Source organism: Brassica rapa, chromosome A01 (genome assembly GCF_000309985.2).
Source record: "Brassica rapa cultivar Chiifu-401-42 chromosome A01, CAAS_Brap_v3.01, whole genome shotgun sequence".
Lineage (NCBI taxonomy): Eukaryota > Viridiplantae > Streptophyta > Magnoliopsida > Brassicales > Brassicaceae > Brassica > Brassica rapa.
Genome location: NC_024795.2, coordinates 299,827 through 315,010, shown reverse-complemented (window position 1 = coordinate 315,010; position 15,184 = coordinate 299,827). Strand labels below are relative to the sequence as shown.

General features: G+C 38.4%; 3 protein-coding genes across 6 annotated transcripts; 1 reads left to right on the top strand and 2 right to left on the bottom strand.

The window, feature by feature from the left end:
• The first annotated feature begins 893 nt into the window (after positions 1 to 893).
• On the top strand, positions 894 to 2,407 carry LOC103851766 (photosynthetic NDH subunit of lumenal location 4, chloroplastic). 2 transcript variants are annotated; one of them, XM_009128661.3, is made up of 5 exons: positions 897 to 1,342; positions 1,582 to 1,674; positions 1,864 to 1,924; positions 2,000 to 2,068; positions 2,161 to 2,407. In XM_009128661.3, exons 1-5 carry the CDS (start codon positions 974 to 976, stop codon positions 2,241 to 2,243), a joined length of 675 nt encoding a protein of 224 aa, XP_009126909.1. In that variant the 5' UTR covers positions 897 to 973; the 3' UTR covers positions 2,244 to 2,407. The 2 variants fall into 2 exon arrangements, with proteins under 2 accessions (XP_033145562.1, XP_009126909.1); XM_033289671.1 differs by lacking the exon at positions 1,582 to 1,674 and having other exon boundaries at positions 894 to 1,342.
• Positions 2,408 to 3,126: 719 nt separating this feature from the next.
• On the bottom strand, positions 3,127 to 4,068 carry LOC103851668 (heavy metal-associated isoprenylated plant protein 23). Its single transcript, XM_009128579.3, has 2 exons — positions 3,866 to 4,068; positions 3,127 to 3,590 (listed from the first exon to the last, which is right to left on the bottom strand). The coding sequence occupies exons 1-2, from the start codon at positions 4,035 to 4,037 to the stop codon at positions 3,286 to 3,288; spliced, it is 477 nt and encodes a 158-aa protein (XP_009126827.1). The 5' UTR covers positions 4,038 to 4,068; the 3' UTR covers positions 3,127 to 3,285.
• A 1,709-nt stretch (positions 4,069 to 5,777) lies between these two features.
• LOC103851449 lies at positions 5,778 to 14,812 on the bottom strand. Of its 3 annotated transcripts, none has more exons than XM_033289339.1 (5): positions 7,184 to 14,812; positions 6,899 to 7,014; positions 6,578 to 6,771; positions 6,295 to 6,474; positions 5,778 to 6,220 (listed from the first exon to the last, which is right to left on the bottom strand). In XM_033289339.1, the coding sequence occupies exon 1, from the start codon at positions 14,749 to 14,751 to the stop codon at positions 10,411 to 10,413; it is 4,341 nt and encodes a 1,446-aa protein (XP_033145230.1). In that variant the 5' UTR covers positions 14,752 to 14,812; the 3' UTR covers positions 5,778 to 6,220; positions 6,295 to 6,474; positions 6,578 to 6,771; positions 6,899 to 7,014; positions 7,184 to 10,410. The 3 variants fall into 3 exon arrangements, with proteins under 3 accessions (XP_033145230.1, XP_009126581.2, XP_018514920.2); XM_009128333.3 differs by having other exon boundaries at positions 6,578 to 6,862; positions 6,960 to 7,014; XM_018659404.2 differs by having other exon boundaries at positions 6,578 to 7,014.
• Between the last annotated feature and the right edge of the window lie 372 nt (positions 14,813 to 15,184).

Sequence of the window (15,184 nt, the reverse complement as noted above, 5' to 3'; positions counted from 1 at the left end):
GAATATATGATGATGATGATTATTATTATGGTGGTGGTTACGGTGGACCATGATACTCAGCTATTGTCGCACTAATAGATTTTCTACATCTTCATATGAACGGATCATGCCAATATTCGATGTCATATTTCATTGATAAGCCACTGGAAATATGGGCATCATGTTACTATCCAGCTGATTGGATTCAGGTTCTCTATATTTTGTGGGCCGATTGGCCCCTAATGTTAAAGAGTTGGTTCAAAGGGAAATGAATACTACATTAACATCAAACGGGATGGCAATCTAATATAACTGTTACGAATCCCTATCGCAAAATAAGATGAAATCTAGGATTATATATAAGAGATATAGCTTAAGTTGGTTTTGAATTACAAGTTTGTAAAACTAAGTGAAAATGTAAAATACACTTATTTTTTGTATAGTATATATTATTATAGTTTGACAATATGAAATTTTTTATAGGAATACATATGGTATAGACTTTAGCAATGTTACATCTTGGATGAAAATCTCGGTGGCTTAATTCTCTGAATGCAGATGAGGCAGCTGGGAGTTGTTAGTGAATGGTAATGGATTAGGTTCTATTTTTTTGACACTTTGTTTTAGCTTCAAATATTTTCAGCTTTCGATAATGTATCTTCCTTCTAATGGTCCATTTGGTCTTAAATATAATTATGTCAAAGGATATGACTAAACACCCAACAATAGAAAATGATAACGTAATTTAATTGGTTTATAGGTCTAATCACTCAATAGTTTTAACTATAGACAATGTCCAATAATTCGCTAAAATTTTGGGTTAATCAAAATAACAAAAATATATTCATAGTATTACTATTACATGGCAGGTGGGTCCTACAATCATATCCACTTTGTATTTTTTTGCCAGTTGCATTCTCAGAAGATTAAAGACCAAACGCTTCCTCTTCCCACAGATAAGGAAGAAGAGAACGAAGAAAGCTCGGATCCAACAATGGCGATTTCTACTTTAACACTCACATCATCTCACTACACAAGTTCCTTCAGACCCACCATCTGTTCTTCTTCTTCTTCGTCGTCATCGTCATTCTCATGTCTCTGTTCTTCTTCTTCTTCCACCGATGGCCAGCAGAAACAGAGGAGCTTAACCGGCGCGAAGAAGAACGTTTTCGGAGTGGGTTTAGGCCTTTTAGCTGCCACGATTCTCTCTATAACGCCTCTGGACGCAGACGCCACGAGGATTGAGTACTACGCCACTGTTGGAGACCCTCTCTGCGAATACAGCTACGCAAAATCAGGGCTTGGATTCTGCGATATCGCAGTTGGGTTCGGTGATAAAGCCCCACGTGGCGTACTCGTCAATGTAATAAATCTATCTCTCTTTTAACGGTTCAGCACTTACCATGTTTTACGACAATTTGATTAATTATTTATTTTTATTTTTTTGGTAAAATTTTGATTAATCAATTTTTTTTTGATTAATCAAATTAATTTTGATTGATTAATCAAATTAATCAAAATTGTAATAATTATTTTGTGTTGCATACGTAAGCATTTGCAAAACGTTTTGGTTCAGAGTTTGAGAATTTGGTGTTTGGGCAGGTCCATTACACGGCTAGGTTTGCAGATGGAACGTTGTTTGACAGTACATATAAGCGTGCAAGACCACTTACTATGCGGATTGGTGTGGGCAAGGCAATAACCTAACCCAATGATTATCTTAGTTTGATTATAAAAAAAAAAAAATCTTAGTTAGATTGCATTCTCTTCAAAGTTTAGCTAGTGGAGTTCTAAGCTGGATTTAATTATTTTAATTTGATGTACTGAGAAATAAAATGATGTTAGTTTCTTGGTGCTTAACTGCTTACTCTTTGTGATTATTAGGTTATAAGGGGTCTAGACCAAGGGATTCTTGGAGGCGAAGGAGTACCTCCTATGCGAGTAGGCAAGTAGTATTCTAATTTTCGTACGTTCGGAGTATGTGTCTTTTATTAGGCTGAAACCAATGTTTTATTTACAGGGGGAAAGCGCAAACTTCAGATTCCACCTAAGTTAGCTTATGGACCAGAGCCTGCAGGATGCTTTTCCGGTACTTCCCAAACCATTCTTTGTATATGTGTTTCTGCTCTATGCTCCTAGCAATGATTTATATAATTGGGACTGTCGTATTGGTTAATGCAGGTGACTGTAACATACCTGGCAATGCAACTTTGCTATATGATATCAATTTTGTTGAGATCTACCCTGGAAGTAACACAAGATGAAGCCTGCCAACTCCAGTTTCGTTCTGTAAAGGAAGAAATAGCTATGTATATGATGTATATCGCCAGATTCTCTAGCTCTTATCATATGTAAACATTGACATTTTTCCACTATAACCCAATGAGTAGTTTGCTCTTGAAGAATAAGACATAACTCATATACGTAATTATGGTTGAGTTATGACCTCGGTAAATCATGTAAGGTGGAGAAGCGCGTGTTAGGTTAGATTCAGTCTAGGTCATTTGATGTAGCCTGTGTCACAAAGATGTACAGAGTCTAGAATAAAGTTGCGATGTGATTGTTCATTCGGCGTCATGTCTCTGTTTTTGGTCCCCCCCCCCCCCCCCCCCCCACAACAACTTATGAATCTCGAGGTAAAACAAATGTGTAAAACTTTGGTTCTTGGTATGAACAACAGAAGGAGCTGATCCTGGGTTCCATTTACAGAGCAATGGAGATGTTTTAAAAAGCTGGTGTTACTTTGTATACATCTGAGGATCAAGAATCATATGGGTATGTATAAAAACATTTTATAAGCAGTTTATGTTGTGTAGTGAAATATTTGTTTTCTTCTTTCTCTCAGAGTTAGCTTTATTTGTTACTACCCACTTTTTGGATTTTTTTTCTTTTCATAGTTGGTGAAAAGAAAAGAGTTGGACTTTTGAGTTCTCAAAAAACTAGCTAAAAGAGCATGAACAACACCTAAAGCAAAAAGCTCAAACTTAAATTAATGGTAAGCAAGTGACCAGAAAAAAAAAAAAGTAACCCATGATCGGATGATGTGAGAGATGTTTTGGTAAAAGTAAAAAATCTTGAAATTAATTCCATAATGAATAGTTCTTTCTGTAATGTGCCAATGATCACTTATAACATCCAATTGATTAGGTTATATGCATTTACTAAAATTAATTAACATTCTTGTAACACAAACAGAAAGCACATGCAAAAGAAGACAAAATCCTGAACCAAAAAAAAACACCAAAATCTATATAATCCATGTTTATACATATAAATATAAACCCCTTTTTATTAGTGGTTTTATAATTACATAATAGAGCAAGCATTGGGATTATCATCACTAAACATAGAAGTGTAAGAAGGGTCATCGTTGTAGACGGCCATCGTCCCGGTGGTGACGTATGGGTCCATTTTTCTAACGTAACCAGGTGGCGCCTTCTTGTCGTAAGCCTGAGCTATGTACGGCTGAGCCACCAAGTTGTACGGTACGTAAGGCCATATCTCAGCCTTCTTCCCCGTCGATTTCGCCTTCTTCAGCACCTTGCTCGCTTCCGCGTAACCACTCACCGTCACCTTTTGCTGCTTCTTGTTTATCTCCACCGATTTAACTCCTGAGAAGACATATTAAAATATTTGAATATGTTAACAAACGGAATTATAGATGTAGCTCTGTGCATTCACGTACATGTATATGTTTTAGATAGTGTTTGAACAAAACGAGTTAAGTATGAGAGGTAAAACGGGACGTGAGCGAAATTAAAAAAACCAAAGTAGCTCAACTGACAACACTTCTTTTTTTCCTTTTCGAAAACACTATTTCACATGGGATAGAACGAGAATTTTGATAACTAAATGTTAATTTAGATTATAAAAGTAGTTAGTTTACCTTTTAGAGAAGATAGAGAGTTTTTGACCTTGAGGACACAACCATCACAATCCATTCTAACTTTGAGCTCTACTGTCTGAAACTGCTTCTTCTTCTTCCTCTTGCCATAGCTATGACTTCCTCCACTTCCTATTAGCTCAGATATATACTCTAATGTTCCTCCAACTCCCATCTTCTTGTTCTGATTTTTGGCTTTTTTTTTATGTTTGCAAGAAAACTACGAATGGGTTATTCTCTTCCTCTGTGTCTCTCAAATATGTGTTGTGTTTGTATGGATATTTGTTTTGGTTTCGATTTGCAATGAGTTGCTAGCTAGGTTGTCTCGACTTATATAGGGCCTCTGATATTTTAATAAAATAATCTACTTTTGAGTACATTATTGTATTTGGTACGAAAGAAAGAGTATCTTGTTGTGTTTAAAATTGACACAACATCAATTAAAATTTGGCCCGTTTTATAAAAATATAGAAAATGTTACTTTAAGAACTTAGGCTGTAAGCAATATATATGCCAAAGACCTTGTTGTTAAGGTAAAGATAGTAGTTGATGAGAAAAGTTTGGAACCAAGGGTTGCGCTCTGATATGATAATTTTTGATCAACCAAACCGGTAAATATCTGAGTTGAACGAAATAAATGGCTTTAAATAAAACCTGTTTGTAACATTCTTGAAAAATATATATACGAAGGTAGAATTGTAGGGAATTCATGTGAATATAGCTGCAATAATGGAATAATAGCACGACTTTTAAAATGTTTTTTTGTAAGTTTTGTTATTCATAGGAAGGCAGGAAGAAGGTGAGAGCCATGCATCATCTATTAACGAATTTAAAGTAATTTATCTAAACAATAATAGTCGGTTCACTATTAAATTAAAATGGGATCAATGATAAAATTAAAATTTAGTAAAATTAAAGGTGATAAACATCGTGGCCTACTTCGAGACAGCTTCACACGTACGAGGGGGAGATCTTGAGCGTTGATATGTTGAGGTGCTTATATCTGACGGCGCTGATTTAAATCCGCGTGTTAGGTTGTCTCCTGATTGGATGAGTTGTGCCACCTAACTCCTCAACTTAGCTGTTTCATATTTAAGGTTTGCTGGTTATTAGTTTTTCTTTTGCTGGTGTATTAATACATTTAGATCACAATTCAATAATAGATACAATATAATTACACATCCAGCAATTATCCGTTCATGATGCTGAGGGAATATTTCAGCTTCTCAAATTCAATTTTTGTATATCAAATATCGTCGAAGGAGCTGACATTCTCCGTAAATACAAATAAGTACATTCGTACTTTTCTCAGTAAAATAGAACTCATAGAATGGTCATATTTTATGGAAGTAACTACACACCAAAAATTAGCGGTATGTTAGCTGACAAAATTGTATAATGTTTTGAAGTTGTCGAGCAAACCTACAGCAGTCGGTACGTTTAATAGTTAGATACCATAATCTAATCACACCTCTAACTATAAGGAACCGGCGAGAAGAAGTTTCCTGCAACAGATCCAAATTTTATTTAAATCCATGTCAAATAATAATATGGTTTTGTTGCTAACAACCAGAGTCCAAACCTGACCATAAAAAAAGTGCAGAACTTTATAATGCGGACAGGACAAGGTTTGAATTATATATGTCCCATAAATGGATAAAAAAAGATACATGCATGACCTTTGTGGTCGTTTGGTTTAGTGTGTTATCTTTCTTAGATTCTTAATTTGGTATTTAGGAACACAACAATAATGCAAAAGGGTACTGACCGAAAGTGAATGCCGTGTCTAACATTAAAATTCATCAACAATCTTTTAACCTGTGAACTTAAGCTATATTTCTTCACCAAATATATGAAAATTCAAATAATAAATTGAAAATGGGAGGATTTGAATTGTTTATAGAAATACGGGCGATTCTAACAAAATTTAAGCGCATTCAGCTGCTTCTGTTAAATTCTAACTCAGATAAGGACAACTGTGATTTTAAACACCAAACCAGTGATGAGTCCTAAAAGAAACAGTGTATGTTTCATAGTGCAGTTATTATAAACAGAAGAATTGAGAATCGTAACAACCAATGATTCTTCCTCTGGCCAAAATCAATGAACTTGAGGACTCTGGGCCAGATGATCAAGTGAGGCTAGCACAAGTTGCATAAGATTGGAGAAGAGTTACAGCTTGTTCTGTGATGGCTCTGTTTCTTGCACGTCTCACCCAAGCATTCAGTATTTCCTCTGCTTTACTTCCTTTAACACCTTGAGCCACGATGCTATATCTGCTAGTGAATGTGCTAAGATTCCTCCGCCACCAGGTGGAATGAGACTGAAGTGTCTAAGTGCTCCTCTCAAGGTATTAAACTGAAGATACAAGAATAAGAGATTATTAGTTCAGCTCTCTTAACTCTTTTTGACATCTGTGAAATAAGCCTCACCTTCTGGTTCAGCGGCTGTACTGCATCTGTTCCACTGGATAGTGCTTCCTCTGGAAGAGATGATAACACCAAGTCTAACATCGAGTCCTGATGAATTCCTTCAAGATAAGTCTGAAGCATATCTATCTCATTTTGGATTGGCAACCCTTTGGAGAGTGTATCTTCCAGCGCAAGTGCACCCTACAATATCCCAAACTTCCTTTGAATCATATATATATCAACAGAAAAGTAGAGTTACATGACATTTAACAACATGAACCATTTTTTTTTCAATTTGCGCTACCTTCTCTTTTGCAATTGCCGAAATCAACTCAGCTTTTGCCATTTCTTCAGCTTCACTCAAAGAAGCTCATCACAGATAAAGAAAGGGCAGTAGAGAGATTAAAATCAATATATGAGATATGTCGTCTATCAAGCAACCTTCAAGGCTCGTAGTTTTGCAGTAAGAGACTTGGGCTTCAAAATGTCTCTCCTCAGCTGCATGAATGGCATCCAGAAAACCAAGTACTAAATTTCCATCTTTCAGCCCCTCAGTTGAGTTAGAAAGAGCCTGCTAATCCACGAAACACTGAAGGAACAGAGAGAGGAAAGTAAAGTTTAAAACCTCAGTATTTTTAGTTAGTAGATCCCCTCCCCTGTTAATGGTGATCCAGTGGTTTCAGTACCATTGCGTTGTAGATTGTATTCCTGAAGGAGGAGAGAACCTGGCTTTTCTAATTCCTGATCCGATAAGAGAAGGACTGATTAGAGAACTACATCATCAATCCTTGTTATAGTATATATACAGGAAAATAACTAATTATGCAAGAGGTGGGTCTATCTTTCAATTATGCAAGCTACTAATTTGATTAAATGTTTTAAAGTTGAATTAAAGGAAAATATATAGTACCTCAGGTACTGATCCAAAATAGCCAGAGTCTGATATGCTAAGAGAAAAGCACCAGCAATAGCAGCAGCGCCTCCTCCTCCTCCTATAACCACTTTTGAAGAACCATCTGGAGGAGACACTTTTAGAGGCATCTGGTTTCACCACGGGAGGGACACCATTTTTACCAGACGTAGATGCCTTTCCCTTTCTTTCTCAAAGGAAACCTCTGAAGCCTGGATGCAACAATCAGAAATGCTAAAACTCTGCGTTGCGTTGCTCCTCCTCGAACGTGTACGTGTTACGACGGACGGAGAAGCAGCTTTTCCCAAACGGCGTCGTATGTTAAGATCTTAATAACCAAGGATAGTTTCGTCATTTTCACGAAAATTGTGATAAAATTTAGAGAAATTGGGACTCCTATACAAACATAACTGACTATTTTGCAGCTATGGAAAATTGACTTAATCGATGATGTGTTTTTTTTTAATGGCAATTCTGCCCCTATTCCGTAATTAAACACTTACGTTTTTACGTATATATAAACACTCTGTATATATATATTACGCGTGAGAAAGCTTGTCAAGACAAACACGATAACCGATTACATGCATTTAATATAAACCGTAACTTCTCCTTTCTCTCTCAAAATCACTGTTCACTCATCTTCCCTTTTCATCTTGTTTTCTCTAGAAACCTCATAGATCATGATCTCCAAGTTCTTCTGAATTAAGGTTTCCAATCACATCTGTAACAGTCACATTTCGACTTCCTGATCAACGAACCTTTTTGTTTACTCCGCCGACCATTTTATCTAGTTTCCTCGCAAAACATCACCGGCATCTCTATCAATCCCTTTGGTTTCTCCGTAGCGTCGTTTCCTTTTTCTCACAATCTCCTCGAGTTCTCACCTCCTTGATATTTCTGCAACCCACGTTTGACGGGTCCTCTAATCGGTCGGTCCTTCCTCGTTAGTCTGATTTTACGATGGTAAGCTTTGTCCTACCTTTTATAATTTGAATTGAAGAAATTTCCAATATAAGGTCTAACAAATGCTTCTGGGTTTATTATTAATTTTTTTTTGGAACATTACTACTGGGTTTATTCCTCTGCTTTGTTTTCTGTTCGTCTTCAGTCTCCTAGGAATCTACACCTTTTGCTTAGTTCTTTTGTGGATTTTGTTTCAGATAAATATTTTTTCATTTCTGTCTGATGTTTTATTTGATCAGGTCTCTGAAGATGTGTTAATCTCTGGAACCATCATTCAAATTCTCAATCACGTACATCCCCAAAAGCACCGCCGCGAAGTACGTCTTTTACGAGAATCCAAGGAACATCGTGTGTGGACTTCTCCGGACAGTGGGAAAGAGCTGTGCCGCAAAAATAGTGCTTTTCAACATCCCTTAGTAACTTTTGTGATCAAGATTCTTTCTTTTCTTCTCCATAGCAAAATATTGAGCATGTGATGGTTCTATCTCTGAAGGGTTTCATTGCTTTGCAATTTTGAAGCAGAGGAGTTTCAACGAGCTTCTTCTTATCATGTTTTTTTTGTTGCCAAGGATGTTTGGCTTCCTGTGATATATGTGAAGATCTTCTGAAGTAAAACATGCATCTTTTGGAACATGAGTTTTGCCATTTCAAACTAAAGACAGTCAATTGTTCAAATAGCCATATAACAAAAAAATTAAAACCAGCTAAAAACATTGAGTGTCCGGTTATGTCGGAGGATAACCTTGCTAACCTATGATTGATGTTCTCAAAAAGTTTAACCATTCACCGATCGTACATGGACTATTTTAAATTATATATAAAATAAAATATTCTTCAAGTGTCCAAATAGCCGGTAAACATAGCTATTTGTTAGTAAATAACTGTTTATATATATTGTTGACCGGCTAAACAAACGAATGTTATCTGACTAAACTAACAAATATATTACATAAAAAGATTTGATTTGAATACGTTAAAATATATTTGTTAGCTGGCTAAACAAACGAATGTTAGCCGGCTAAACTAACAAATACCTAAACATATTATATATGTTAGCCGACTAAACTAACAAATATACTGCGTGAAAATATTTGATTCAAATACATAAAAATACATTTGTTAGCCGGCTAAACTAACTAATGTTAATGAATGTTAGCCCGCTAAATTAACAAACAGGTAAACATTAATAATTCATATTAGCTGGCTAATTATTATATTATCTTTGTGCGATGAACAGTCTCTATGGGGACTAAGGTCTTCTTGTTACGCCGTCCCTGTGAAGATTCTTGTGTCGACGAGCTTGTCTCGGGGATGGCTGTTCTCCGGGAAATCTCCCTCTTAGACGCTGAAGCTCTTCTTGGCCGGGCCGGTAGACTTTAGGGTTTGTGCGCGGTGCTGTAGGATGTGTGTGACGGCAAGGCAGCAGCTGAACTTGGCGGAGGGAGTTTGAGAGTCGGGTCTCTTGTAGATTTCGGCGGTCGGGGCGCGAGGCAACTCTAGGGATGGCTGTTTTGGTGAAGACTAATCGTGGATGGATCGATGTACGGTTTCAAACACACCGGCTGCCGAGAAGCTGCGAGGTCATCGGATCCAATACCCATTTGCGTTCGTCGGGGCTGGGGCAATAGCTCCTCTGTCTTTTTTTCCGGGCTCTAATCTCCTCTCTTTAGATTTTGATCAAGATTTTGTTGTGTTTATGCTTGTTCATTTTTGCTGAATCCGGTTGTCTAGGGTTCTGATATTTCTTCGATATCAGAATGTATGTTTGTGCCGACGTTCCTTTATCGGGGAAGAATTAATTTAATTTAATTTTATTTATTTTAAAAAGAGAGAGAAAGATATAAGTGGTAGGGTTAGCAGTGTATTTTCACACCTAACAATGTTGGACTCCACCCCTCTTTTCCATTCTTGCAAATTTCATTATTATTGTATACTAGGTTCGTTCCCGGGCTACGCCCGGGTTATTTGTCTATGAAAATGTGGAGCGTAAATATCATAATAAATTTAGGTGTTGATTGTATGAACGCAAAAGTGGATTGTATATGGAGTTTACGCAAATGTTCAAAAGCCAAAAAAGCTGTAAATAAAGAAGATGATGAAGGAAGCAGATTAAGTCTTTTGTAGATGAGAAGTTTTTTGAGGACCATGAGCAATAAAGGACCTGAAATTGGATAAGAATAGTTAGTCAGCATGAGTTTAGTTGAATATTGTAGTATTGCTTTTTATATTAAAAGTTCTGTACCTGGTTAGGTGGGGTAAACCTATGTGTAAGTCCCTTCTTTATTGGCTTGTATCATCGCTTGGTCGGTATTTTCGAGATTGCTAATCTGTGAGTATAATATGTTATCAGATTTCTGAAAAAGATGGGAGGGAAAAATAATTAATTTAAAATTACCTGTCTCGGGAAGAAGGCCTTTGAATATTTCTTTGTAGACTATGTTCTTCACTTTCAGCTGGTGAGGATCTTCAGTTTTGATGATCGTTAATCCTGCTTTGCTTGTGACACGGGAGAGGGCCACGTAAAGTTGACCATGAGAGAAGACTGGCTGAGGCAGATATAAGATGACCTCTTTTAAACTCTGGCCTTGGCTTTTGTTGATTGTCATTGCGTAGCACAATCTGATAGGAAATTGCCGCCGACGTAATGTGAACGGTAATTTTGTTTCATCATACAGAAGCACAATTCTTGGGATCAAGACCTCTTCTCCAATATGGGATCCAGTGATTATCTCGGCCTTCAGAACGCGTTCGCCAACGTGGGTTAGGATCATCCGCGTACCATTGCATAATCCCTTTTTCTGATTTATGTTTCTGAGAAGCATAACTGGGGCACCAATTTTCAGAGTAAGTTTGTGCGAAGGCAAACCCGAGAATTCCAATGAGTTAAGATACTCAATGGAGTATAGTGTATCATTCTGATCTGATGTAGTATCTGAAATCTCAAAGCTGTCTGAGCTGTAGTAATCTCTTGATACCCCGTCGGTCTGTGAGATGGTATAAGCATTGATTTCATCAACGGTTTCGTTACGGGGAGTGAGGATAGCTGTATCGGTGTAAGAAGTCTTGGAATGCATAGGGGTGCTGATTTTTCCATATGCAGCATCAACAACTTCCTTCAACGGGTCAACAAAACTTTGACAAATCAATGAATCATCGATATCTAAGAGTTGGTCATCGTACACATCCTCCTCATATTCTTTATCTTCTCCTAGACGACCTTCCCCGACTTTGAGAAGCCATTCAGAAAACTCTGTCTCATCCTGATTGACTCGCATATTTGTTTTCAAAGAGAACTTGTGACAGCTATTCCATAGATATGAATGGCTTATCGAAGCTAGTACGGTATCAGCTCTTCTACCTTGCGGAATGACTGGTAGGATCTGTCTGAAGTCACCACCTAACATAACTGTTTTGCCGCCAAAAGGCTGATTCTTTGCGGGTGGATTTTTGATAGACATTATGTCCTTCAAAGACTTGTCTAATGCTTCGAAAGCATGTTTGTGTGTCATAGGTGCCTCATCCCAAATTATGAGGTCTGTTTCCTCAATTAACTCAGCAAGCATTGTACCTGGTTTGATGTTGCAGAGCTTATCTTCGTCGAGCTTCAATGGAATATTGAATCGGGAATGAGCTGTTCTCCCGTTTGGAAGTAGCAATGCGGCTATTCCCGAAGAAGCAACTGGTAGAACAATTTGTTTTCTTGACCGAAGTCTGGATATAATAGTCTGGTATAAGAAAGTTTTCCCAGTGCCCCCTGCACCATATACAAAGAAAAGTTTTCCTTCTTTCTTATCAACAGAGTGTAAGACTGATTCGTAGATTGCAAGTTGCTCAGCATTGAGCAATTTGTACTGCTTGTCATGCCTTAATGTTTCCTCCGCAACATCATAATCCATTTCCTGATTCCACAGACTGTTCCCCAGTTCCTTGAGCAAAACAGGGTTGATCTTCGGCATATCCTTAAAATCGTTTAAGGAGCGATCTTGCATGCGCATCAACTTTTCAACTTCTATCAATGTGTATTGCTCCAGGGTATTATCGTCCAGTTCCAGATTCGCGTGGCCTAAGATCCTTTGCCTCTTGTGAAGTATGTCCTCGCTCATTGATTTCCATGAGTGTTCCCATAGTCCTTTAGGGCTTGCAACGAAGCAGTTGTTTAGGAATGTGACGAACATATCACGAAGCTGGTATGGGCTGGCCGTTCGAGCACCCTCCGACATACTCTCGAGCCATTCAACATCATTGTCCAAAAGGCCTCGTGCGTGACAAACTGATTTGAAGTCAGGATATTTCACGTCGTTGTATGTTTTTAGCTCGTCGTAACTTCTAGGACCCTTAATCTTATTAATGAGGACCCTCAGGTAGTATCGATCACCTGCTGAAGGATGGACAGCTACGACTCGGCCAATGGATTTTCCTTTCTTACGCTCAGTCCACACCTTAGCACTGTTGTTCCATACAAAATATTCAGGAATCTGCACATATGTCAGTGTCCGGGCAAACGCCGACCTTCTGCATAAAACCATCCATTCCGTGAACATCGTCTTCTCGATACCCGGTTTGTGGATTACACGGCCGAGGTTGTCTGTTGATTTAACCGTAATATTGTGTTCGCCTTCCAAGTGAATGATAAGCTTTTCAACTGATGGTTTTCTTTTGTGTATGTGGAATGCGAAAGTGCGCCACATAGACTCACAAGCTGATAAATACCGGGCTTCGATATAGTCTTGGATCTCATTGCGTTGCCTCAGGACTTTCTCTTTTGATCCTCCGGATGTTGTGGCGTCGGATGAAGTTGCTGAATTTCCTTTTTCAATAACAGCGGTTGCTCGGTCAACGCCTTTGGTTATGTACTTGAATAAGTATTTCACCGCGCTTGTCCGATTACACCATTCAACATTAATATGAGCTTCATACTTCTTCAGAAGCTTAATGTTATGAGGGACGACGAAAGTGTTGTCTAGTACAACTCCAGCCTTTAGTGTACACGTAGCATCGGTTCGGCGCCGACGATATAACACATACCCGGATTTGTCAATCGAAGTGGTGTCGTTATTCGGCCGAGGATACTTTTTCGTGCACACATTGTTTTCCATACATGGTGACTTCGGATTGAAGAGCCCACATGGACCGTGGATCATGTGTTTTGTGACTAAGTCGTAAGCAACTGGGTCTTCCTCTTTGTTCGGGAGCTCGGCCGAAATTATTTCATCCACTTCTTCTGCACTCGGTGTTCTGGTAGAGTTTCCTAACCACAATAATATATGTGCATGAGGGAGACCTCTTTTTTGAAACTCTATTCGGTGGAGAGCTGCCTTGTATGGCTTGAAAAAAGTTCCTGCTTTGAAATCCTTGAGCAGTTGATCGAGCTTCATCTTAAAAACCCGACATTCAATGTCTGGTCTATCATTAGGGGAATCTCCACCGTATTTCTCAAGATGTTCTTTAATCTCGCTCCAGTTGGGATTGGCCGTCATCGTGATAAACAAATCTGGATTGCCGAATTCTCTGCAGATAGCCATAGCATCGTGGTATTTCTCGACTAAGTACCGGGGCCCTCCGGTGAAACTTGGCGGGAGTATAAATCTCTGGCCAATAATTTTAGCATCAGTGTCGCCTTTGCTTACAGCATCAAGGACATTGCTGTAGAGCTCAGCCCGCAAGATTTCTTGGTTATTTCTCGCCCACCTCAGTCGGTCTTCTTCAATCGCTGTATAGACGTCCACAATAAATTGATGAAGGAGACGACCGCCTTTAATCAACGTCATTCCTTGGGTAGGACGTGTTTGGATCAGAGAAGCGTAGTATTGACGGATGGTCACGAATTGCCTTGTTCTTGAAGTGCCTGTCTCAAGATGCAGGGGAATTTCTGTGTGAAACCCATATTCACCATACGGGAACAAAAGAGGGTATTGGAGGCTCATATATAGAGGGTGATCGTCTCGCAACTGCTGCAAAGTGTCAGATTGAAACTGAACCACTATATCACGTTCTCCAATTGTTGATGTCATATCCCCCACGATAAGACCTGCCACCTCGCTTGTAGTTGGAAGGTCGTATTCTTTCCCCTTTCCTTTATCTTGGACTAATCTAATAGTAAACTCTGACCCGACGCTTTCGTAGTGGTCTCGTGCACGACGAAAGATCTTTGCTAGACAATTGTTCTCGTCAATCATCTCGATGAGGAGGGCCAACGTTGGTTCATCGAGGTTACCTTCTGCTGAGGTTTGCCCCATCGCATTTAGGCGGTTTTTGAGTTCGTTAGCCGTGTCAAATATGTAAAGCTGTAGATATTCTGGGAGACAGCCTTGTCGCGGTATGAGGGAGCCAATTCTGTGGTGGGTTTGACCTTGGATCCGTATAGTATAAGGACCAGGTGCGTGGACGACACTGTAATCCATTTTCATTCCAACGGATGTAAAAGCAAGGACAGAATTATAGACTCGGATAGTATCTCGAAACCATCTGGTTTGAAGAAGTTTTTCTAACAGGGCCGGCGGCTGTTTGATCGGCGGAAGCTTGATCTGGCCATGGTTACAGCAAAGGGTGAAAGTTGGTTCACCTGTTCGTGGGTCTGTAGCAGTGCTTTCAGAAGTCCACATTAATGCACCACATTTTGAGCATGCTACGATTCGGTTTTCATATAGTCGGGATGTTGAACCTTTTTCTGGAAAATGTTTATTACGAATCGTTAAATCATAGTTTATTTCAATATTAAGAGTTTAACAGAGGGGTAGGAATTATTATTTTTTATTTTTTGGTTTAAAAAAAAAATTTCCTTTGTTAATATTTGTTTTTTAAAAAAATATTTGTTAAAATGAATTAGTTTCGAAATTTGATTTAGTTGATTTATAGGAACACCATTACGCTGAAAAATATATTTTAGAAATTAAATATATATATATATATATATATTTCTGGGAATCTATAGGGGATTAATTTGTATGCACCTTTTTTTTTTGGTTGTGTGCGACGCGTTCCTTGTGGATTTGGTGGAGCATTTGTATCTATATAGAAACAACGTAAATTTGAATT